Here is a 27,278-nt window from a genome sequence, read left to right as displayed (position 1 = left end):
AACATATTTTGGAGTGAATATTTATTTGTTTAGGTGTTCAAAAAAATTTGTTTGTACTAAATTTTAATTTAGTCTCTAACATTTTTTGAGATAAATTATTAGTTTTTAATAAAAAAAAATTGATAGAGGGTAATAATATATGTATCTCAGAAATTGTCGGATATGATAATGTATTCTAAAGAGGTTATGCTCCGAGTAACCATGTTAAGGAGAGAATATGGAATGTAAGAGAAGGGTAAAATGCTATTCCAATTAGCATCATATTAAATATATCACTCCCTTATGTTTTCATCTTTTACCTTCATTTGTTACATCTCAATATTTTTTAGATCCTTATTTTTATGTATATATGTAACAAACAAAAATATGTATAGATGTTGTAAAATCTGCAAAGTTAGTAAATAATTAGTAAATAAAATAATTATTAATAAAAAAATTAGAAAATAGAACTTTATAGTTTAACGGAGTAGAGAAAATTAAAATAAAAATTTTGACACTAATTTTAAAGAACTTGGTCCCAAAATTAGGTCGAACGGGCCAATCCGATCCATATTGGGCCCAAGGCCCAAGAATATAACCCAAGGCTCAGCCTTTCTTCCCCAAAAGAAAGGGAAACACGCTGCAAGAGAGAAAGAGAGGAAACGGCGGTGAGAAGAGAAGTGAAAGTTACTATTCACTTTGATTTTCAATCTCTCGTAACTTTTTATCCGTAGCTCCGATTGACAAGCCGTCAGTGGTCATACGTTTGTCTTGGAATTCTCTACAAAACTCACTAAACAATTCGGTAAGAAACTTGACTTTTCTCATCCAGATCTTCTCATCTTAGTTTCGATATTTGTTAAGCCTTGGTGTTGACAATTTGTTGAATTTTGGTGTTTAGGAGCAAATTAAATTTGTAGATTTACTGGTTCTATCCCTAGCTTCCATTGGTAAGTTGAGAAACCTTTAACCCTTGTGATATTATTCATATAGGAAATAGGATGTTGATTTAGTGATGTATATGTGATATTAGATTAAATTATATGTTATAGAGGCAAATTGATGGAATTGGTGGTCAATTGACATTGGTGTTAGAAGCTTGATAACATAATTGTTGCTGAATTTCTGTTTGAAAGAGGTTTGGAGCTTTGGGTATTTGCGGAACGGCGATAAATTGTGGTGTTCTGAGCATTAAAGAGGAATCGGCCAAGGTATGGTTTTGGTTTCTCGTAACTAAAATATAATATGTCGTGAAAACTTAGGCTAGTTAACTGTAAGATGGGATTGAAATGTTGTTGTTGATGATGATTGTGATGGATTGATAAGCATAAAGATGAGTGAGTTTGAGGTTGTTGTTGGTGCCATATTGGTTGTGGTGTTGGTATTGTATTTGATAGAGATAATTGAATGATGATTATGTATATTGAACTTGAATGGTTGGATATGATAATGATGATGTATATTATTATATATTGTATTGAATTGAATGTGAAATAGTTGAGAATGTGTTGATAGTGTTGAGAACTTGTGAATTGTTAATAATGATGAACCATGATGATGATAGTGAATGTATGATTGTGAATATTGTATGAATTATGAAGTTGAGTTGATTAATTTTGGTTTGGGGATGGTAGGTTTATTGGAGTTGTGTATTGGGGTATTATGAAATGAATTGAGCAATGATATGTGAATTTGGTGTGTTTATATGTAGGCAAAAAGCTTAGAGTTTTGGTATTGAGAAATGAGATTGGTGTAAATAGAGGTTTGATGATTGTGAAAATCTGATTTTTGGCTGAATTTTGGTGAGCCATAACTCGGTCTCTGAGCCTCCAAATTGTTTCAAACTTGTTTCATATGAAAATTTGGTTCGTGAAGTTTACATCGTTTGAAGAACGGATAAAAAATGTTTTAAAACGAGAGAGTTATGCGCGTCGGAAGTTCGATGTGTAAAATGGAAATTCTGCAGACTTAGCATTTTTTACTAATCTGCAATGCATGCGTACGCAAACCCCTCCATACGCGGATGGGCATTTCTGTTTGGCATGCATGCGTATGCGGATGAGGTAATACGCACACGTGATGGGCAAATTGTACTCCCATGCGTACGCGTGGCCCACGCGTATGCCTAACCCCTGAAATCAGCAAAATGAATTTTGTGTTTTAAAATGTAATTTTGAACTTCTAAACATCTATTTTCACTCTTTAGCCCCTAAACCTCAGTTGTATGTTAAGTGGTGAGTAGAAGATAGGGTGGAGCAGTAACTTGGAGATGAAGAAAGTTTGAGAAGTGGTGAATTATGAATGAGAAGTGTATAAATGTGATAGGTATATGATGAAATTGGCCTTAGTGAATGACTTTGAATGATTATGAGTGGATATGAATGAATAATGTATAATGATTTTGAAAACAAAATTGTTTGAGCTTGACCTGGCAAGGTTCGTGGTGGTTTACCGCTTGCCCAGTGTCGAGAATGTTATGTGGGGTTCGTGGTGGTGTACTACCCACATGTTTTTTAAAAGTGAATGATTTGTGGGGTTCGTGGTGGTGTTCCACCCACATGTTTTTCAAAGTGAATGCTTTGTAGGGTTCGGGGTGGTATACCGCCCACATGTTTTTAAAGAAAATATTATGTGGGGTTCGTGATGGTGTACCACCCACATGTTTTTAAAGAAAATGTTATGTGGGGTTCGTGGTGGTTTACCGCCCACGTATGTCTGTTGTTTTCCAATTGAAGATCTTGCAAGGTTCGTGGTGGTGTACCGCTCACAATGGTGGGGTTTGTGGTGGTGTACCGTCCACCGGTTTTCAAGAGGACGATATCCGGGTTAGCTACTGGATGTGTCGGGTTCTGGCAAAGTAACTGACACGTGAGCTCACGGTCTGTTGGAAAGACATGCATTATGTGCATTTGTATATTTTGTTTGAGTGTGCATTGTCTTAGCGTGCTTAATTGTTTATTCATGTTAATTGCTAGTTGGCTACTTGATATACATGCTTTCTATATGTGCTTGACTTGTCTGTTTTGTTTGTCTGTGCATTGGTGTTTTGGAGGGTTGGAGGAAAAGCGGTGAACTTAGGGACTTAGGTTAGAACTATGGTAAAAACTAGGAATCCTTAAACTTAAATACCTCTCCTTAATTTATGATTTTAGATTTTACTTTTAAGTTTAAATATTTTGTCGGAAGTTCTAGGATTGCCTTTAGCTTTCCCGGGATCTTATATGTTAGTTATGTGGGAACTGTTACCATGCTGAGAACCTCCGATTCTCACCCCATGCGGATTTTATGGTTTTCAGATGCAGGATGTGAGGCTCCTTGCTGAGGCATGCTGGAAGCTTCTGGTTCTGTAACTTTGTATTCTGAGTTTCTTTTATATACGTGTATATACACTTATGTGCTCGGGTCAGTTTATCTTCGCGAGCCGAGTCTTGAGTTTTGTTATCTGTATTTTGGAACTCTTAATATATAATCTCGTTAGCTTGCTCTATCTTGCTTCGTTTACTTTATCACTTCGTGAGTGTTGTGCTTTTCGTTATACCGATTTTTGCTTTACCCTTTTCTTCAAAGGCTCCTAGTTATAAATCTTTTTCACTATATTATATATATAATTGTACTTTTAGAGGTCGTAATACCTCACCACCTCTGTCTTATGACTTAAGCATAAAGATCTGTGTGGTAGGGTGTTACATTATGGTATCAGAGTAGTTCATTCCCGTAGAGCCTGAGAATGGACTGACTATGCTTCTGAGCATACTATGGCTGTGTGTATATGCTATTTAGGATGTTGGCTTGGCATATATAGCACAAATGTTCATGAGCATACTTTTGAAAATTTGGAGCTCTAGACTTGAGGTATTAAGACTGATCACCTTAATATCAATTGTTTGGTATGGACATGACCCAAAGGGCGTCTAATGGACGTGAGTGAGGTGATACGGCTGGATTTATGTTTGCTGCTGTGTGAGCTACTACTGAAGGAATGGAGCAGATAACCTAGGAATTGTGATGGAGGCAATAATTGATTAGGTGGTGGAGACGCCTAGGGATTAGGACTCGTGCGGCTAGCGTGAAGGTCGATAACATTTAGTTAGAAAGATGGAGAGATTCAAGGAGTGTTCTGGCAGAGTAAGTGAATGATTTAGAATCTTAGTGGCTCATGATCAGAGTAACGCTGTGAAAGTGCGGTGAATTTTGGTGGCTCTAGGGTTTTAGAGACGAGAGAGAATAGACTTGGGATATAGAATGATTTTGAGGGCTGACTTAGGGTCAAAGATGGAAAGCATGAGTGTGTGGTTTAGGCTAGAATGATTTGACTCAGACTAAAAGATAGAGCAATTGTTTAGTGTTTGAAATAGTGGTGAAGGACTTGAGATTTGAATTGAATTAGATAGAACTTATATAGGATAAGGAAATTTATAGTCGTTGAAAAAGAGCTAGACGAAGTTAAGAGTGAAATAAACGGGTATAGGTTAGGCTTCAATTTGATTAAGCTTATGATTTTGTACCTAAGACTGGAGAATGTGAATTAATGTTTAAATTAATGTTGGGAAAATGGTAAAATGAATGGTAAGAGGTCGGTTGAATCTGAGGGAGCATATATGAAGATTTGAGAATGAATTTTCGAAGGCAAAATTTCTGTTAGGGGGGTAGGATGTAAAATTCGCAAAGTTAATAAATAATTAGCCAATAAAATAATTATTAATCAAGAAATTAGAAAATAAAACTTTATAGTTTAATGGAGTAGAGAAAATTAAAATAGAAATTTTGACACTAATTTTAAAGAATTTAGCCCAAGATTGGGCCAAACGGGCCAAATCAGTCGGACCGGATCCATATTGGGGCCAAGGCCCAAGTATATAATCCAAGGCTCAGCCTTTCTTCCCCAAAAGAAAGGGAAACATGCTGCAAGAGAGAAAGAGAGGAAACGGCGGTGAGAAGAGAAGTGAAAGTTACTATTCACTTTGATTTTCAATCTCTCGTAACTTTTTATCCGTAGCTCCGATTGACAAGCCGTCAGTGGTCATACGTTTGTCTAGAGAGAGAGAGAGAGAGAGAGAGAGAGAGAGAGAGAGAGAGAGAGTAAGAAAATGGTGGTGAGAAGAGAAGTGAAAGTTACTATTTACTTTGATTTTCAAATGCCCGTAACTTTTGATCCAGAGCTCCGAATGATGAGCCGTCAGTGGTCACGCGTTTGTCTCGAAATCCTCTACAAAACCAAAAAATTTGGGAAGAAACTTGACTTTTCTTACCCAGATCTTCTCATTTCAGTTTTGATATTTTTTTAGCCTTGGTGTTGAGAATTTGTTGAATTTTGGTGTTTAGGAGCAAATTAACTTTGTAGATTTGCTGGGTTCTGTCCCTAGCTTCTGTTGGTAAGGTGAAAAACCTCTAACCCTTGTGAAATTATTCATATAGGAAATGGGGTGTTGATTTAGTGATGTATATGTGATATTAGATTAAATTATATGTTATGGAGACAAATTGATAGAATTGGTGGTCAATTAACGGTTTTAGAAGCTTGATAACGGACAATTGTTGTTGAATTTTTGTTTGAAAGAGGTTTGGAGCTTTGGGTATTTCTGGAACGGTGATAAATTGTGGTGTTCTGGGCATTTAGGAGGAATCGGCCAAGGTATGATTTCGGTTTTTCGTAACTAAAATATAATGTGTCGTGAAAACTTAGGCTAGTTAACAGTAAGATGAGATTGAAATGTTGTTGTTGATGATGGTTGTGATGGATTGATATGCATAAGGATGAGTGAGTTTGAGGTTGTTGTTGGTGCCATATTGGTCGTGGTGTTGGTATTGTGTTTGATAGAGATAATTGAATGATGATTATGTATATTGAACTTGAATGGTTGGATATGATAATGATGATGTATATTATTGTATATTATGTTGAATTGAATGTGAAATAGTTGAGAATGAGTTGATAATGTTGAGAATTTGTGAATTGTTAATAATGATGAACCATGATGATGATAGTGAATGTATGATTATGAATCTTGTATGAACTATGAAGTTGAGTTGATTAATTTTGTGTTGGGGATGGTAGGTTTATTGGATTTGTTTATTAGGGTATTATAAAATGAATTGAGTAATGATATGTGAATTTGGCGTGTTTAGATGTTGGCAAAAAGCTTAGAGTTTTGGTATTGAGAAATGAGATTGGTGTAAATAGAGGTTTGATGAATTTTGTGAAAATCTTATTTTTGGCAAAACTTTGGAAAATAATAACTCAGCTTCAGACCCCTAAATTATTTCAAACATATTTCATATAAACATTGGGTTCGTGAAGTTTACACCGTTCGAAGAACGGATGAAAAATATTTTAAAATGAGAGAGTTATGCGTGTCAGAAGTTCGGTGTGTAAAATGGAAATTCTGAAGACTTAGCCATTTTTGATTAATCTGCAATGCATGCGTACACAAACCCCTCCATACGCGGATGGGCATTTCTGTTTCGCATTCATGCGTACGCGGATGAGGTAATTTGTACGCGTGATGGGCAAATTGCACTTCCATGCGTACACGTGATCCCTAAAATCAGCAAAATGAGTTTTATGTTTTAAAATGTAAGTTTGAACTTCTAAACCTCTATTTTCACTCTTTTAGCCCCTAAATCTCAATTGTATGTTAAGTGGAGAGTAGAAGGTAGGGAGAAGCAGTAACTTGGAGATGAAGAAAATTTGAGAAGTGGTGAATTATGAATGAGAAGTGTGTAAATGTGATAGGTATATGATGAAATTGGCCTTAGTGAATGACTTTGAATGATTATGAATGGATATGAATGAATAATATATAATGATTTTGAAAATGAAATTGTTTGAGCTTGACTTGGCAAGGTTCGTGGTGGTTTACCGCTTGCCCAGTGTCGAGAATGTTATGTGGGGTTCATGGTGGTTTACCGCCCACATGTTTTTTAAAAGTGAATGCTTTATGGGGTTCGTGGTGGTGTATCGCTCACATGTTTTTCAAAGTGAATGCTTTGTGGGGTTCATGGTGGTGTACCACCCACATGTTTTTAAAGAAAATGTTATGTGGGGTTCATGGTGGTTTTCCGCCCATGTGTGTGTGTTGTTTTCGAATTGAAGATCTTGTGAGGTTCGTGGTGGTGTACCGCTCGCAATGATGGGATTTGTGGTGGTGTACCACCGACCGGTTTTCAAGAGGACAATATCTGGGTTAGCTACCAGATGTGTCGGGTTTTGGCAAAGTAACCAACATGTGAGCTCATGGCTAGTAAGAAAGGCATGCATCATGTGCATTTGTATGTTTTGTTTGAGTGTGCATTGTTTTGGCGTGCTTAATTATTTATTCAAGTTAATTGCTAATTTCCTACTTGATATACATGCTTTCTGTATGTGCTTGACTTGTCTGTTTTGTTTGTCTGTGCATCAGTGTTTCAGAGGGTTGGAGGAAAGGTGGTGAACTTAGGGACTTAGGTTAGAACTGTGATAAAAATCAGGAATTCTTAAACTTAGATACCTCTCCTTAATTTATGGTTTTAGATTTCACTTTTAAGTTTAAATCTTTTGTCAGAAGTTCTAGGATTGCCTTTGGCTTTCCTGGGACCTTATATGTTAGTTATGTGGGCATTGTTACCATACTGAGAACCTTCGGTTCTTACCCCATGTGGATTTTGTGGTTTTCAGATACAGGACGTGAGGCTCCTCACTGAGGCATGCTGGAAGCTTCGATATATATATTGTATTAACTCCTCTTAGAGGTTATTTTGGAGACATAGGTTCTGTAACTTTGTATTCTGAGTTTCTTTTGGGTTTTCTTATATATACATGTATATACACTTATGTGCTTGGGCCGGTTTATCTTCGTGAGCCGAGTCTTGAGTTTTTTTATTTGTATTTTGGAACTCTTAGTATATAATCTCGTTAGCTTGCTCTATCTTGCTTCGTTTACTTTATCGCTTTGTGAGTTTTGCGCATTTCGTTTTACCGATTTTTGCTTTACCTTTTTCTTCAAAGGCTCCTAGTTATAAATTTTTTTCACTATATTATATATATAATTATACTTTTAGAGGTCGTAATACCTCACCACCTCTGTCTTAAGACTTAAGCATAAGGCTTTGTGTGGTAGGGTGTTATAGATGTATACTGAAAATCACCACAACAGTCCCATATATAGATGTATGTACCAATAATTTCTTATATATTCGTAGTTTTTTGAAGTCATATTATATATTCTCACCACACAACTAATCTGAGGGATCTTCTGCGACTCTTTCATTCTACATAAGATCGATCTCAAATACACAAATTAGAGAGATACAATGAAAGTTTAACATTAGAGTGGTGTGGTTTCCATAACAAAGCTCATTTTCTGTCTGTTTTTTCTGTAGTACAAGTATGTAACATGTTTCGTCTATTTAATTTATCTCAATTATTTTTTGGATCATACTTTTTCTTTTAATAAATAATAATGATATATAGGATATATTCCTAAGCATTTCTGATTTCGTAATCGCAACTTTACATGGTTAATTATGAACATTAATAATTACCTTTCTGGTAAGGTGTTAAGATTTGGATAAAAAAGAGTAGACATTATTGATTAATTATCGTTGAGATCAAATTTCACTTTATAATTGGAAGTCTGCATGATGTTATAAAATGCATGAGATTAATTGCATGCATCAATAAACAATAACAATTGATTTATGATTGATGGAATAATAATATTTTCAGCTTGGAGTGCAAGTGGTAGAGATAAGCTAGAAATCATCAATAGGGTTGACATTAAATTAAGTTGATCAATAAGAATGGAAGGAGAGCCGGAGGCAGCAAGTAAGTAAGAGTTCACGAAATTCTGGAAAAGAGCAACCAGTTCGCCCTACGTCATGCGCCTTACTCTATCTGTCAAAATTGGAGGTCTCTTCTTTGGCTACAACACCGGTGTTATCTCATGAGCCTTGATTTATATTCACGAGGATTTTGTAGAAGTTGATAAGAAATTATAGTTACAGGAAGTCATTATATGTATGGATGTAACGGGAGCCATCATTGGTGGTGCAGTTGGTGAATGGATGAACGACAGGCTCGGCCGAAAGATCTCTATCTTGGGGGCTGATATTGTTTTATTTTTTGGCACAATAGTCATGGCTATAGCCCAAGCTCCTTGGGTCTTCATTGTTGGAAGAATTTTGGTTGGTTTTGGAGTTGGCATAGCTTCCATGACTTTCCCTCTCTACATCTCAGAAGCCTCTCCAGCTGCCATTAGAAGAGCTCTCGTTTGTATCAATGGTCTCCTCATCATCTTTGGCTAATTCCTTTCCTACCTTATCAACCAAGATATATCTGCTTAGATAATAACTAATAAAAACTATTAGATCATTTAAAATATTTGACTAAACTATTAGAAATAATGTGTCCACATCTTATCTATTTTGATTAACTTGTGCAGACTCCTGGAATGTGGTGTTGGATACTTGGGGTGGCTGGACTTTTAACAATGGTTCGGTTCGTTTTAATGTTGAACCTACATGAGTCACCGAGGTGGTTGTACAACTAGGGAAGAAAATGGAGTTAAGAAAAATCCAAAAGAGTTACAAAGCGGACGAGATTGAAAGGTAGATTATTCAAAGTTATGTATACCAAAAGTTTATTCAGAATCATTATAACAAAAGGAAAATTCACATTTATTATAACAACAAAGCACAAGAATAATTTAATTTGTTGCTAGATATTTATTTCAATCGAAAATTGATGAATTCAAATTTTTTAAAATATGAGGTGATAACAACATAGAACGCCGTTAATAATTGCCATTGCTAATGTGAACTGAGACTAAAATCCAAGACATTTTTCTGTATGAGTGATTTTATTAGTAAGATGATCGATGTTATATTTATTTAAATTTTTTTCCCATAAAAAGAGAAAAGGTGGTCAAGATACTTGGTGAATAATTACACTCTTTATTTTTAATATTAGAGAAGAATGTGTGTTTTATTGTATCATGGAGATGAGTTCTGTATCACAAAATTGTGGAAGAGAAGGAAAAAAAATATGAGAGTTAGATTCGCAAATCTGAGGGTCAGGTTTGTACTTATAATTTTTTTATTTTAAAATCCCAAATTTGTGGGTTATATTTGTGTATCGATCAAATTTTATTATAAAATCTAATTCATATTTCTTATCATTATATTAAAAAATAAACACTCAAACTATCCATACCAAGGAATAACACATTCCTTTCTCCATTTCAAAAAGAAATTAGCCGAATAGTTAAGGTAGTCCAGAGTGTGATATGGGTGATACTAGTACTGTAATAATAATAAGTCCAAAGACCTTGTTTAAACCGTGTAAATGTTGTCCAGTGTCTGTTATATATATAGTTCCCTTGTGCTTCTTTTGTAGTCATTGGTGAGTTCAATTTCTTTTCTCTTTACTTAATTTAGGTAATAGTAGATTTATGAATTTAGGTGATTCAAAACTAGATTTAAATTATGAGGTGTGATCAGATTGCTTTAAAAAAATTAGATATGATATGATTTTAGTTTTTTGGCATTCTAACTGTTTAAGCAATGTGTGGTGGCATCTCTATCAAATGGCCACCTGATGCGGAATTTCCACACTTACTATCAGCAAGTATACCGAGTCGTACCAAGTAATAAATTTACGGTGAGTGAGTATCGATCCAACGAGAATTAACGGATTAAGCAAGTAATAGTCAATTGATTATTCTAGTCAGACAATCAAAATTTAGAGTTTCAATAGTAAATAGCATGAAATAGAGAATTAAACAAGAGTAAACTAAAATTGGTTAAGAAAATAATGTGATCAAGATAGTTAATTAAGGTATCAGAGATATTTAAATTTCAGGATTAACAATTATTGTCATCTACCTTAATCATGCAAAGATTTAATTCATGGCAAATTCCAAGTGATTGAATTCCAATTCATTGGCAATTCAATCTCTTTTAACCTAATTAACCGTCAATTTCTTGATCAATTAATTATGCTAAAAGATTAAGTTCGAACTCTGGTTTAAAGACCACACAATTCTTAAGAACCCAGAAGTAATTTGATTATATATCACGTATCACATTAAATCTAGGTAAAGGTAATTGAAGAATTATGAGAAAAGAGTTTCAAGCTTTAATTCCAATTATTTAACTTTTTCAAGATTCAAAGGGATTCAATTTAGATTAGGGTTATTTTTCAATACACTCTAATCCTTAAGATGAAGAACAAACTCAATTCTTAAATAAAAATAACGCATTAATCAAAATAAAAGAACAATAATATTAATTCATCAAAATAAATAGAGCTCTTGACCTTAACAATGGAGGTTTAGTTGTCCATAGTGTAAAAAAATCTAAATCCTAATCTAATATAAAACCTGAAACTAATAAAGAGAAGATGGAAGAAAGGAGAGAGTTGTGTGTTACTTCCTTTGTATTAGCCTGAGATTGGACTTGGGCTGGGTTGTTGGTGTTTAGCACCACTTGGGTGGCGTTTGGCGCCAGTTCTGATGCAAATTTATCACCTTCGCTACGAGTCTGATGTTTAGCGCCGAGCCACCCGAAGGGTAGTGGTGCTGGGAGGCAGACTGGTGTTTAGCACCGTGAGTCCAAAGAGTAATCATAGACTATTATATCGTTGAAAAGCTCTGAAAGATGGCTTTCTAATGCTGCTTGAACCATGTAATTTGGACCTCTGTAGCTCAAGTTATGCTCGTTGGAGTGTGAAGAGGTCAAGGTTGACAGCATCCATAAATTCTCTCTATGTTTGTCTTCAATTCTTGATTTCTTCTTGTGCTTTTGCTTCTCTTTTTCTAACATTTCTCTACAAGAATCATGAAACCAAGAAAATCAAAATACTACTAGAATAACATTGAAAATCATATAATTACCGAGCAAAAGTCATAAATTTTCTATAAAAATTGCCCCAAAAAAATACTTAAGATGCTTATGCATCAATACCAATAATATCCAGAAAAAGTAAGTGTAAGTCAATTGAATTCACAGACTTTGGACACACAATTTGAAAGCAACAATATTTTGCAAATTGTACAAAAGCCATATAAAATCTGTTGATTATTGAATATTTGTGTAAAAAATATTCGAATAACGGAAGTGTTTCAAATTTCCAACTGTATCAAGCAATGTAGTGAGTAGCTTGACAAAAAGAGTACTAATGCAAATGAATTTTTGTATCAAGTTATCAGAAACTGCATCTGAAAAAGTGAATTGATATAAAAAATATTATTTGAATTATATTATTATAATTTAGTCTGGAATGCTTTGCAAACAAAGAACTAAATATTTTACGGTTCAATAAAGAAACCGAGAAAGTCTACAATAGTCAATGTGCAAGAAAATGGAATGGCATGAAGAGGGAGTGTGGATGGCATGTGGGAGTGGAACCCAAACTCTTTCAACCCACTTGATATTTTGTTTTTTTATAGAACCCACCATGCTATTTGTTCGCGTTGCAGTGCTGTTTGCCCTGTTCTCTCTTAGCTTCTTCTACATCAAAAACCAAATGAAAAATCTATAAGAAATGATCTTGATATCGCATTAATTAGTCTCTAAAAAAATATTAATTTTAGTTTTTATAATAAAAAATAATAGACAAATTTTATTTTTCTATGAATTCATTACATAAAACTTAATAATTATACTTATATGTATTATTAACTATTATAACGTATTTATTTATAAAAAATTACTACGTAGATAACAACTTTTCGAACGAAACTTTATCTATTTTCATAAAATTCATGGTAAACAAAGAGCAGTTATTGAAGACTATAAACAAACTTAAAAGATAACGAATCCTTTCTTATCTAAAATTACATTCTTCTCATGCTCATGTAGCAACAACGAAATACACACTATTGTAGATAACAAAATATATGAACAACTTGTTTCGTTTCGCACTATCTACTGATATAGAACGATATACATATCTATTATTTACTATCATGTAGAATCTAGTTAATTAATACTTTTTTTTCTTTAAAAATTAATTAGTCCAAAGTCAAAATCTTTGAAATCTAATTGTCACTTTACTCTAAATAAAATGACTCGATACTGTTGATTTTCCAATCCAGGGGCAAAAATTAGTAAAGGTTTCAAGCGTAATATAAGTTTAGATGAAATCTTTTTTATCTGTTCAGAATCCGTAATGGCCTAGGTTTTATTTATTTATTTGTAGTGGCTGCAAATAATGATGTTTAGTTTAATATAATGTTAAGTTAATATTAGTTAATTAAACTGATGAACAACATAGTAAGGTGTTAAAATTTTTAAGAAAAAAATTTTAGGTGACTGACATACACTTCTTGTTTTTTCTTTTAAGTGTTGACTTTTAATACTTAGTACCACCAATTTACTAAATAACGTATATGTTACTTAAAAATTCAATAATTTATTTAGCTTGTGTAAAATTAAAGTCTAAAGGTCATGTACGCATGCACTGAAATAACAACTTAATTTATGTTAGTTTAGGTGAGTTTTTGTTGAAGTTGTAAATTGCAACGTGGTATTGGACTCGCTTTGGAATGAAGACTTGGGAGAAAGAAAATAATTTATGAAAATTTTAACCTAATTCTCTAAAATATATTAATTATGTGCTTAATTTGAAACTTTTTATTAAAGATAAATGATTTGAACTTTCTAATGTATATATTGAGAACTTTTTTTTTAAAGAAATTGTATTCTCTTTTTATATGATCACGTTTTAATCTAATAATAAAAATAAATAGAATAAATAAGAGGTTAAATTCTTTATATATTTTTGTGTGAAATATAAAAATATTTGACAATTTTAATATTTTATATTGTTATGGTGGCAGTATAATCCGTCATTGACTTATTGTAAAAAAAAAAAATTATATAAAGATGATGTTTTGCAATTTTTTTTGTAATTATGAAAAAGCCAAATATGTAAAGAAAACAAAAATAAAAGTAAAGAAGTGCTAGGGGACCAATAAGGTTTGTGATTTGTAGTCATTAATTAGCTATTATTAATGATTTTTAATGGTATAAAATTACATCTAATAGTATAGAATTACTTATTTTTTTGTTGTTGGCCAGATTTTAATAAAACGGCTGGCTCTTTGGACTTTTTCATAAAAGTATTCATACAACGTGCCTCTTTTCTAATTTAATGTGTTGGATACAAATTTGACATACATGGAGAAATTCTCTATCGCTCTGTCAGTACAAATTTTGAAGAAGAGAACGCACGCACTGAAACATCAATTATATTTATCTTCTCCTTTAATTTCTATTCCTCGAAGAGAGAATCATCCAATTCTCGATCTCTATGAAAAGATAACTAACTGCAGCTTCATCATATCATATTATTTATTTACAAGTACTTGCTTTCTCTTCGTCTGCCTTTGGATTGGTGCAATCGCAAGGGTTGAAACCTTTCTGAAGCAACTTCTCGACCTCTTCAAACTGAAGCCCTTTGGTCTCTGGTACCAATAGATAGATGGCAATGAGCCCAATTGTGGAAAACCCAGCAAAGAGGAGGAATGTTCCTGCAGCCCCAAGTGCATGGATGAGTGACAAGAATGTCAAACTCACTATGAGATTAGCACACCAGTTTGAAACTGCTGCTATGCCTCCACAAATTCCCCTGAATCTCAATGGATAAATCTCTGAGTTCAAAACCCAAGGTACTGATCCCATTCCAGGAGAGTAGGCTAGGATATATAGTCCCAACACTATAACTGCAAGCACTCCAATTTTGCTTGGGCATCCATCAGAAAACCACACGCGCTTTTGCTCACCGCACACTGCTCTGACTTCCTTTGTTTCCGCCAGGCATGCTCCCGGAAGATGCTGCATCATGTTCATTTATTATGTTAGATTAGATTAGACTAATACATAGATATATATAAGTTGAAAGAGATGGAAGTGATGAACTTACATTGCCCCCAGTGTTGGCACAGAAGGCACATTCAGCTTTCAAACATTTCATGCAGTTCCATGAAGAGACATTAGGGGCATCAAGATAAGCCTGGCATGTAGCATTAGCACCGAAGCTGAGGGTGTCAACATTGTCAATTGGAGGAGCGGTGGTAGCTGCCTGATAGAAAACTCCAGTAAGAGTGAGGAGGCAAATGATTATTGCAATAAGGGATAGGAGCATAAGCTTTCTCCTTCCATATTTATCGATGCAAAGCATGCTGAGGATAGATCCAACAGCGTTGAGACCAGATGTGACGAGGGAGAGTGCAAGTGCGGTAGATTTTGATGCAATGCCGGCAAACTGAACAATGGTTGGGCTGTAATACATGACGGTGTTGATGCCAACGAATTGTTAAGCGACTTGAGCAGTCACGCCTGCATACAATCCTCTTCGAACAGCAACGTTGCTGAAAGCAACCTTTATTTTCTCTCCAAGAGTTTGACCGATCAACCCTTCCTCTTGCTTCTCTTGTTCTACGGCTTCTCTCATTGCTTTTATCTCCCGTTCAATCTCGTCTGCTCTATAAATCTTTTCCAGGATTTTTCTTGACTCATTTTCTTTCCCCTGATTGTACAACCACCTCGGTGACTCAGGAAGGGTCAGCATTAAAACGAACTGAACCACCGCCGGAAGACCGGCCACCCCAAGCATCCAACGCCACGTTCCAGGAGTCTGTATATTATGTTAAATAGTTTAGTCAAATATGTTAAATTATCTAATCTTTTTTAGTTATTATCCGAATAGATATATATACCTTGGTGAATGCAAGGTTGATAAGGTAGGAGAGGAACTGGCCAAAGGTGATGAGGAGACCATTGATACAAACGAGAGCTCCTCTAATGGCAGCTGGAGAGGCTTCTGAGATATAGAGAGGGGAAGTCATTGAAGCTATGCCGACTCCAAAACCAACCAAAATTCTTCCAACGACGAGGACCCAAGGAGCAGGGGCAATAGCCATGACTATTGCGCCAAGAAAGAAAACAATATCAGCCCCCAAGATAGAGGTCTTACGGCCGAGCATGTCGTTCATCCATCCACCAAGTGCAGCACCAATGATGGCTCCTGCTACAGCCATACTTACAATGACTTCCTGCAACCATAATTTCTTATCAACTTCTACAAAGTCCTCGCGAATGTAAAGTAAGGCTCCTGAGATAACACCGGTATCGTAGCCGAAGAGGAGACCTCCAATTCCGGCCGATAGAGCAAGGCGCATGATATAAGGCGAACTGGTTGCTCTTTTCCAGAATTCCGTGAACTCTTGCTTACTCGCTGCCTCTGGCCCTCCTTCCATTCTTACTGATCACCTTATTAATTTAATGTCAACCCTATTGATGATTTCTAGCTTACCTCTACCACTTGCACTCTACGCTGAAAATATTATTATTCCATCAATCATTGTTTATTTATGCATGCAATTAATCTCTTACATTTCATAACATCATGCAGACTTTCAATTATAAAATAAAATTTGATCTCAACAATAATTAATCAATAATATCTATTCTTTCTTGTTCCGATCTTAACACCTTATCAAAAAGGTAATTATTATTGTTTCTAATTAACCATGTAGAGTTGTGATCAGCAACACAGAAACAATTAGGAATATATCCTATCATATCATTATTATTTATTTATATATAAAGGAAAAGTACAATAAAAAAATTGAGATAAATTAAACAAATAAAATATCTTACGTACTTGTACTATAGAAAAAGTTGAGAGAAAATAAACTTTACTATGGAAATCACAGCACTTTAATGTTAAACTTTTACAAAAAGTTTCTCAGATCAGTTGTGTGGTATTATGCTTTCTTTTGTCTCGGAAATTCGAAGTTATTGTCTTGTATAATTGGTTCAAACTCTGTATTTTTTCTCCTTTATATATAAATCTTTCACATTAATGGCAGCTAATATATTCATATCCTTAACAAACAACAAGATCCCAAAATTTGTCTTTATTATATTCAATCTTGTCTTAACTGTATATTAGTTTTCTTAATCCTATTCAATTCTTGTTTTGTTTTTTTGTTTTTTTTTTTTGTTAAAATTGATCTGTTTTTTAATGTATCTTATCTATTTATAATCTAAGTAAAGCTAAGTTCTCTAACAAAATAATAAAATAAAATAAAAAATAAGAATAAAATAGCTGCTTATTTTTTTATTTATATAAAAGTCAGCCCTTCAAGTTATGTAATTTTATTATTACTTTATTCGGAAAGACAAATAAAATTGTGCTGGCAATATACTTTTAAGGAGACCAATATCACTTTAATATTTTAAAAATTTTTAATATTTTATTATATTCAAAATGTATTCTCCCGTCTTTAACCAACAGCAAGAGTTAATTAATCAATTCGAAACATGTTTCAGAGTGAATATTTATTTGTTGAGGTGTTCAAAAAAATCATTTATACTAAATTTTAATTTAGTCTCTAATATTTTTAAAATAAATTATTAGTTTTTAATAAAAAATTGATAGAGAATAATAATATATGTACCTCAAAAATTGTTGGATATGATGATATGTTCTAAAGAGGTTATGCTCCGAATAACCATGTTAAAGAGAGAATATATAGAAGAGAAGAGAAGAGTAAAACGTTATTCCAATTAGCATCATATTAAATATATCACTCCGTTATGTTTTTATCTTTTATCTTCATTTGTTATATCACAATATTTTCTAGATCCTCATTTTTATATATATATGTAACAAACAAAAATAATATATAAAATATAATATGACCTCTAAAGATTAAGAATATATAAGAAATTATTGTTACACAGTTAATTTGTCAAAAAGAGAATTATCAATTACAAAACTACGAAACTTCGAAAGTAGCTATAACAAATAATTCAAAGTAAAATATCGAGACGATATTTCATGGTGCATATAAAAACTATCGCAAAGTAAATTATAAAAAAATTTTTTAAAAAAACCTAAATCATAAAGCAAAATATTCAACTACAACTATTACAAAATAAAATGTTTAAAGACCCACAAACCGGGTCAGAGAATACCAAATAATTTGTAAGAATAAATCAAGAAAATCATGATCACGAGTGGTCAGGTTGGCGACACTTCATCTTGAGTCACAAGAAGTGTCTGAGTAGGTCTCTTGGCAAGAGGAATTAAAGAAGAGATAAGGTCTTCATCTATCTAAGTCGGGAAGCTTTAAGAGGTTTCTTCAGTTCGGACATCCGATGGTGCACGAATTCCCACACTTTATACAACTGAACCAGCAATTGCACTGTGTCGTCTAAGTAATACCTGAGTGAGTCAGAGTCGATCCTACGAAGATTATGGTTTGAAGCAAGATATGGTTATCTTATAGATCTTAGACAGGCAGATAAAAGAGTTGTTGGATTTGTTTAAATGCATAAAAAGAAAATAAAGAGAACTTAACTAAGTTGATATGTTTGCAATGATAAGAAAATAGTTAAGGCTTGGAGATACTTTATTCTTCTGGATTAATCCGGTTTTACTGCCTTCTTCAACTATGAATGATTTCTTCTATGGCAGGCTGTATGTGATCAACGTCGGTTTAGAGGTCGCCAATGCTCCTCCAGATCTGAATCTCGGGGTTAGTGTGGATCCATTCTGATTGAGGGTGAAGCTCCTGCAGCTCATTCTCCTTAGTGATCCTACTTAAAACACCACAGACAAGGTCAAATCTTCCAGATCAGAGAATGATGTGCCTTTGGATTCTAGCCTCTACCACAAAGATTCTAATCTCTCCATACCTCGGCTGAACTGGTGTCTCGAGAAGTCCCTAAAGAAGTCGTGGATTAGCCGTCTAAAAGATGTATAATCAAGCTAGTGGTTCAATGCTTTCTAGTTACGTATTCACATGAACCCAAGAAGAACATGGGTGATTGTCAAGCACGCAGTCTTAGAATGAAGAACGAAGATACATCTTAGAATAGAGAATCAAACACGAATTGAGAAAGAACAATAGTACTTTATTAATTCATAAAACTCAGCAGAGCTCATCCCTTCAACCTAGGAGGTTTAAAAACTCATACTGATAGAAAATACAATGTGTAATTCAAAAATAGGCTGAACTCAACTCGCTTAGAATGTAAAAGTTCTCAAATAAATACTAGACTAATGACTAAGGATTACATAAGAAGGGTAAAACAGTCTTTTAGTGCTAAAATCCACTTATGGGGCCCACTTGGTGAGTGTTTGGGCTGAGCTTGATTGAGATTCACGTGCTAGGAGGCCTCTAGGGTGTTGAACGCTGGCTAGGAGGTCCTTTATGGACGTTGGATGCTCTTCTCATCTCCTTTGGGCGCTGGATGCCAGAATAGGGCATGAGGCTGGCGTTGAACACCAGTTTTGAGCCTTCAATTTTGAAGCAAAGTATGAACTATTATATATTTCTGGAAATCTCTAGATGTTAGCTTTCCATATCCATTGAGAACTCTCTATTTGGACTTCTGTAACTCCAGAAAAGCTCTTTCAAGTGCAAGGAGGTCAGATCCAGACAGCATTTGTAGTGCTTTTCTGCCTCTGAATCAGACTTTTGCTCCAACTCCTCAATTTCAGCCAAAAAATACCTGAAATTTCATAAAAAAACACAAACTCATAGTAAAATCCAAAAATGTGAATTTTACACTAAAACCTATGAAAATATAATAAAACTTAAATAAAACATACTAAAACTATATGAAAGCAATGCCAAAAACCGTATAAAATATCTACTCATCACCCGACATTTTTGGGTCACCAAAAGGACTATCATCATCCATGGGATTGATGATCTTCCCATTGACAACAACCTTATCAGGGTTGATAGGAGAGAAGTCCACTTCGGGAGCCAGAACACGGAATTGAGCTTTTAGGTTGTTGGTCATTTCATCCATACCTCAAATGGCTGACTCTTTAAGATTTACATACTCCTCCTTTAATCTTGCGATCTCATTCTTCAAATCTTGCTTCTCCTAGAAGACCCGAGTATAACTTTTCTCAGCCTTTTTCTTCAGACCCTTCGCCATGACACATGCAGCTTCAGTTTGCTTTTCCCTCTACTGAAACTTTGAAAGGTTGGAAACGAAAGCCTCCTTCTCCTTCTCCCATTCCTACTTGGCCTCCCACAAAGATGACATCTCAACCTTCATCTCAGTCAAAGTTCACTGAGTGGCACCAAGGAAAGTCTCCTCAAGCTATTTTAGTAAAGTAGAATAAACTCTAGTCGTTCTAATATCGCCTTGGGCCAACACTTGGAGATATTTTTTATGAAAATATCATCCATACTTATAAATCTATGAGGGAGGATGTATTTTTCACAAAAGGCCACAGCATTAAAACCATGGTCATACATACTGTCGGACTCAGAAGTTTTATGCTTTTTTTAAGTCGGCTCAGGAAAAGGAGAAATAGGAGGAGTGGTTTGAACATCAAACCCAGCAGGGGAGTAAGAGGAGGAGAAGAAGGATAAAAAAGAATCTTAACTAATTGAGAAGGACCCAAGCCTGACTTGGAGGAGTAAAAGAGGTCACCCAACTTGTCGGCCTCTTTCAATTGGATAGCTCGGGTGGTGGCGTTCTTTTTGGCCTGACGCAAACCTTTCAAAGCATGTGACCCACTAGTCATCCTTGCTATAAAACCAAATATAACGTCCAGGTTATATAAGTATAACAAAACACCAACAAGAAGATATCTACAGATGGCAAAGAAGTACTACCTAGCTTGGTATAGATATAGGTCAGGTTTCCTAGTAAGAATTTTTTGGTGTCAAGGTTAGGAGCTTGGCCCCAACACTCTTAGAACAGGACTACTACACACTCCTCTACCTCGTCTAAATCTTCAACATTGTATTTAATAATAGTGGGAAACTCTTCCCAGTATAGATTAAAAATAGGATCATCTTTTTTGTCAAGAAAGAAAGGTCGGGCACCTTCCAGACAAGTCCGCAAGAGGTTGAGTAATTTTCAACAAAAAAAATCATAGTTTTAAAACCCTCTTGCGAACACAACAATCAAACCACATTACTAGAGTAAGAAATGACACCGTTTTCAGAAGTAAAAATGGAACCATTTGGGGGCACAAAGCAAATCCTCGCATTCAACATATAAATCCATAGAAAAATAATAATTTTCAAAGAAAGAAAAGAACGCAGAAGATGCATTTTCAAAGGAACATTGATAACTGCCACTAAGAAACTATTTTTTCACACAAACATCAACAACAATAACGTCAGAAGCACATTATCCAACAAGAAACAGGAGTGCAGAAACCAAAACAAAAAAGGTGAGACCAACCTTGATGGAGGCACAAATGAAGGAATGTACTTGACAGCAAAACACGAACTTTTCGAAAGCCTTTGAGCAAACACGAACAAAAATCTGAAGTAGAAATTCAAGATAGAGAAAATCTTGAAAAGAAATTGGGAATGAGGTTATAGTGAAATAAAAAGCTTTGAGAAAGAATGAGGAAAGAAGAAAAAGAAGAAGAAGAAGCAAAAAGAAAAAAAAAAGAAAAGGGGTTGAGTATTTATAAGACTCTAGGAATAAAATGGTAAATTTACCCACCTCATTTATGATGTACACAGTCACCAAGGCAGCGTTTGGTTTCAAAGACACAGACACAAAGACATGGACATGTTAGAACATGTCCTATATTTGTTTGTTGAGACATAAATTTTTTATGGACACGTTAGTACACAAGCATACACAAAATACATGTATTCAGTGTACTCCCAAAATATTGAGACACAGAGACACAAGCAATTAGACACACTTATTTACTCTTTTACCCCTTATTAATTTCTTAACCCTAATTCTTTTTTCTCTCTCCCATTCTCCATCCACCGTGACTGTTCTCTTTCCTCCCTCCTCCCTCCTTCTGCCGTTGCATCCCGTGGTCTAGATTTGCCGTCAGCGCTGCATCTCCTCGTTCAAATCCACTGTCGCCGCAGCCACCACCGTCGCTGCATCTCTCCCTTCGTCCAGATCCGTGTGCTGTCGCCGCTGCGTCTCCCACTTCGTCTAGATCCGAGCGCTGCTGCTGTGTCTCCTCCTTCGTCCAGATCTGCCGCCGCTGTTACGTCTCCTTCTTTGTCCACATTTGCACCTGTCGCCTCTCCTCCCTCTTCGCGATATCCACGCCGTCTCTCCCTCTTCCTCTTTGAGTTTGCCATTATCGCCTCTTTTTCTACCTTGGTTCTTCTCTTTTTCACAGTTTGCTCTTCAGTTACCTTTTTCTCCCTTTTTATTTTTCTGTTGAAAAATAAAAATTTTTGTTGATTTTTGTAAAATTTTTGCTGATTGATTTGTGGTGAATCGTGTATGATAATGAATTTGTAATGGCAGAGATGGTGGATGATACTACAATGGTGGCTGATATTTTTTTTATAAGTATAATATGGACTTTTTCTAATTTTATTGTCTTGTTCAATGTTTACCAAACACAGTACATAGACACTAATAATTTGTGTTCATGTCCTTAATGTCTATGTTTCAAGAGATACATAAACCAAACGCTGCCCAAAGTAACCGTAAGACACGTGTGAAGGATTATGAAAAGACGCAATGTTTCAAATTCGCAAACACATCGAGAATCCGACCTAACTCCTCAAAAGGCGGTTTACCCGACGTGATAACCGACACCGCAATAAGGCAATCCGACTTGGTAGTGCTTGAGTCCGATCTAGTGGAATTTGGTCTCAAGGAGGGGCACTGTTCATACCCATACCTATTACCAGGCCAAGCTCAAAATAAACAAAGCCCAATCAACAAACATCAGCTGAATCAACACCTATCCAACCTCTTGCGATGATGTTATACAAGCGCTACTTGTCCGAATCAGTAACTTAACTCTTACAATTTCTCCTACTCATCTAAAAAGGAGATCTCAACAACTTGCCTAACTAAAAGAAATGGTTATTCACCATTAAAGATTGAGCTATTCTAAAAGGTGGTTATTGACTCTACATCTACTACTATAAATATATTGACACCGTCAAGTATACTTGGAATCCAATCTACTAAAAATCTGTCTAAAATCTTTGCTAACTTAAATATCAGAATTTTTTGCAGGTACCACTTCCACTTCCTCACGAGAAACTCAAATGGCGGCACCTCAATTCTAATAGACATTGGACGCTGTCCCAAAAAGAGTTTGGATTTCACGTTCAGACCCAAAACAACCTAATTTCAAGTAACTCTCAAAACAATAACTATATTAATTTATTCTTATCTTAATTAAATTGGTAGAATCACAATAGAAATCAAAATGAATTTCTTTTATTGAAAAAAAATAGCCTTTATTTATTATTTATAACATAAAAATTAATATAAAATTATTTTTTTTTATATGAAATGAGCCATAAACAATAGATCTCTCTACTTGAGTTGCTCTTATTATAATGAGTCCTTATCCATGTGAATACACCAATCAGTCAGCAACCTGTCACTGTGTCAGCTTGTAACAAAGCACCATGCTTTGGCGATCTATCATCATGTCATAGGATATACTTATTAATTTACATCTGTATCGATTTTATCCATTTGTCAAATAATCCAATTCCAAACGTCTCTCTTCTCTCCAAAAGCAATTTAATCAACAACCAAACAAGGCACACGTCATTTACACGTAAGACCCTCTTTTGACGATGCTCACCCGCATATCTCACAGGAAGCTTTGGACCTCCGCCCGCCGGGTTCTCCGCCCATCTCTCTGCCGAACCTCCTCTGCTCCGCTGCCCTCACCTCTCTCTCACTCTCACACCTTCTCTTCTTCTGCCTTTGCTCTTCGTTCTACAACTTATGCTTATTTTGATGTGAGTTCCACCATTCTATTTATCAATCAGCTTCATCACTTGGCCTTGGGTTTATTTAAATCGTCATGCCAACTTGTTTTATTTCATAAAGTTCTCTGCTTTCGTAGATGCTCACTTGCTTCAACTTTTATTTGATCAAGAATCACATTAATTTTTGTTAATTCTTACTGCCATTACTTTTACTAGCTAGGTTGATCAGTTGTTTCCCCTTCTATTTCGCACTTTATAGTCACACCGATTTCATTCTTAGACTTTGATACAGTTAATTTATGAGATGCTGTTGTGATGTTTCCCATTACTTATAGTTATAATTGGTGGCTGCATAATGTTTAAAAGTAATGACAAGTTTGATATATTTTTGGAAGCCTTTCTATGTGGATTGGAGTGAGTTTGAGTGTTTATTTCATCATATTCATTGAATTTCCATTTTGTAGTTCGATTTTCTACATTGGAAGAGGCATTGCTTTTCTACTCAACCTGCACTAGAACTTCCGGCCGGTAAGATCGTGGATGTGCCGTTGGCACAAACTGGGGAAGGTATTGCAGAATGTGAACTTCTCAAATGGCATGTCCAAGAGGTGAGTGAATTCCTAACGTTGCTCTATTGTCAATTGAAAACTGGCTCTATGGTCCATAAATCTGATAAACATTCAAAGTTTTGCTTTGCCAAATGTAATTTTTTGTTCAAAATTTGGTTGTGGGTTGCCATTCTGTGTTAAATTTGACATAACCATCATTTCCAAATAGAATTTCTAAACAATTCATTATGTCATCTTTGCAGGGGGACTATATTGAGGACTTTCAACCACTTTGTGAAGTTCAAAGTGATAAAGCTACTATAGAAATCACAAGTCGTTACAAAGGAAAAGTTGCACATGTTCTCCATGTTCCTGGAGATATTGTAAAGGTGAGATTTGAAATCTCAAAAATCTTATATTATTTTGTTTTATCAGAACTAATTACAAATATATTTAAGCTTTTGTTGGGTACAATTGTAGGTTGGAGAAACTCTTTTGAAGATATTAGTTGATGAGACTGCATTCCCTTCGGCGACTGTCGGTGATTCAGAAATTACAAAGTCACTTCATTCTGATCAAGTATTAGTCAATGAGTCTGCATCTGCTATAGCGGCTCTTGGTAATTCAAATAATGCAGAATTACTAGATTCTGATCTTGAAAAAAGGAAACGTGCTGCAGTATTATCAACACCTGCTGTAAGGAGTCTGGCAAAGCAACATGGTATAGACATAAATGAAGTATGTGGAACTGGAAAAGATGGAAGGGTACTGAAAGAAGATGTGCTCAATTTTGCTGCTAAGAAGGGAATCATTGTAAGTGTATCTGCTGTTTTGGATGCTGATAATGTAGAGAAGCCTAGAGGAGCAGAAGGATATACCGTGACACCTGAGTATAAATCACCATCAGAGGATAGGATACTTCCCCTAAGGTAAAAGCGTCCATAACCCCTTTTCTCCTGTGTCTTTTTTATGAGACAATGATGTATGTCAACCTGGAAAGAAAACTGTGACGAACTTGAATGTTGCAATAGTTTGGAAGTTAATTATTTTCTTCTCTATTCTCTTTTAGGGGATACCAAAGAGCAATGGTAAAATCAATGTCTCTGGCTGCCAAGGTCCCACATTTCCATTATGTAGACGAGATAAACTGCAATGCTCTAGTGGAGCTTAAAACAGCGTTTCAGAAAAACAATCCTTATCCAGATGTCAAGCACACTTTTCTGCCAATATTAGTCAAATCACTGTCAATGGCCCTCACCAAGTACCCCGCTTTGAATAGTTGCTTCAAAGAGGATTCAATGGAGGTCATACTCAAAGGTCTGTCTCTTAAACATTACAGGCTGAACTCTCGATATGTCTTGCTAGCCTTATTTGAAGGTTGAATGTGTTTGAATTTCGGTAGATTGAATGCTTTTCTGGTTAGAGTTGGTTAATATGTGGTGTCTGTTAATTCAATGGTTTATTTGAGGCATTAGCCGTCGATTTGGATCTGACAAGATAGGTTTACTTGCTATAGGTTCACACAACATTGGAGTTGCCATGGCTACTCCAAATGGTCTAGTTGTACCAAACATAAAGAATGTTCAGTCTCTTTCAATATTGGAGGTTAGTTTTCAATATTATGATTGTTTTATGCACACATTGTTATTTTGATCAAAGTGCATATCCGTTACTACTGATCACTTAGAGAGGTCTGGAAGATAAATATGTGTCATAATTTGAACTGCTTGAACATCATATACTTCGGTTCTTGACTTAACTTTTTTTGCTTTTTCTTGGTCAAATGTAACTGCCTGACATGAGGCTATAATGTGGTTGGGTTCAGTTGCCATCATGTATAGTGCAAACCTTTGCGTGCCTATTAGACATTCTTGTGCCTTCTCATGCTAATCTTATTTTCTTTATTTACTAAGATAACCAAAGAACTGGCAAGACTGCAACAATTGGCTTCAGAGAACAAGTTAACTTCTGATGATATATCTGGTGGGACGATTACTTTAAGCAACATTGGAGCAATTGGTGGAAAGTTTGGTTCCCCTCTTCTCAACCTGCCTGAAGTCTCCATTATTGCCATTGGTCGAATTCAGAAAATTCCACAGTTTGATGGCAATGGAAATGTGTATCCTGTATCACTCATGACTGTAAGTCTTCCATATCTATGGTGGCAAATTATATGGACGTTTTCGGGGAAAAAAACAAAAAAAAGTAGATACAGTCTCCTAAGACTATAGTTCAAAGCTTAGCATATCCATTTTATAGATGACTGCTGAGTTTGTCATTTTGCTGAAGAGAAAGGAAAGATTGTGATTAATGAATCCCTTAATTTTGTAGTTAGTGCTTTGGAGTTTTCTAGTTTCATGGTTAGTGGTTAGAAATATGTCCTTTTATAGAGAACTTGGTCCTTTATTCCATCCCTTGGAAGATAGTTCTTCGACTTAGAGAATGAATTTTATGATCCAGCAATAGCTAGACTTGGATAACATAGATGTAATAACCAACAATAATATTTACTTCTTTTTTTGGTTGTTTTGGCTTTAAAGTATAAGCACAACTATGACTACAATATTTCTCAACTATCCTATATTTTCAATCAAATGTTGTTACTCTTTATGCACTCTGATGTGTTTTTTTGCTTCCAGGTTAATGTTGGTGCAGATCATAGAGTCTTGGATGGAGCAACCGTTTCAAGATTTTGCAATGAGTGGAAACAATTAATTGAAAATCCAGAGCTCCTAATGTTGCATTTGAAATGAAATATTTTTACTTTAGAGTAACAAAAGCTGGAATTGTTGTATACAATGTTGATCTTTATATTAATCATAATAATAAATACATGAATGAGAACATTTAAAATTTGAGTATAGAGGTTATGGAAATGCTCCATTGAGTAACTTTTCCAGATATCGAAAATACAAATGAGTGCATTGAGCTTTATATATTTAGAAAAAGCAAATAATTGATAAAAAATAAAAATAACAAATTTGTCTTTTTTTTCATCATAAAAAAATACAAAAGAAATATACATTAAAAATAATATATATACATATTTTTA

General features: G+C 34.9%; 1 protein-coding gene and 1 pseudogene across 1 annotated transcript; one reads left to right on the top strand and one right to left on the bottom strand.

The window, feature by feature from the left end:
- LOC107463772 (inositol transporter 4-like) overlaps positions 1 to 16,217 on the bottom strand; it is a 35,325-nt pseudogene extending 19,108 nt beyond the window's left edge.
- Positions 16,218 to 23,399: 7,182 nt separating this feature from the next.
- LOC107463390 (lipoamide acyltransferase component of branched-chain alpha-keto acid dehydrogenase complex, mitochondrial) lies at positions 23,400 to 27,084 on the top strand. Its single transcript, XM_016082177.3, has 8 exons — positions 23,400 to 23,708; positions 24,143 to 24,286; positions 24,490 to 24,615; positions 24,707 to 25,155; positions 25,296 to 25,543; positions 25,743 to 25,831; positions 26,140 to 26,367; positions 26,866 to 27,084. The coding sequence occupies exons 1-8, from the start codon at positions 23,541 to 23,543 to the stop codon at positions 26,977 to 26,979; spliced, it is 1,566 nt and encodes a 521-aa protein (XP_015937663.1). The 5' UTR covers positions 23,400 to 23,540; the 3' UTR covers positions 26,980 to 27,084.
- Positions 27,085 to 27,278: the final 194 nt, after the last annotated feature.

The sequence above is a fragment of the Arachis duranensis genome, chromosome 1 (genome assembly GCF_000817695.3).
Source record: "Arachis duranensis cultivar V14167 chromosome 1, aradu.V14167.gnm2.J7QH, whole genome shotgun sequence".
Taxonomy (NCBI): domain Eukaryota; kingdom Viridiplantae; phylum Streptophyta; class Magnoliopsida; order Fabales; family Fabaceae; genus Arachis; species Arachis duranensis.
This window is presented reverse-complemented; position numbering and strand designations above follow the sequence as displayed.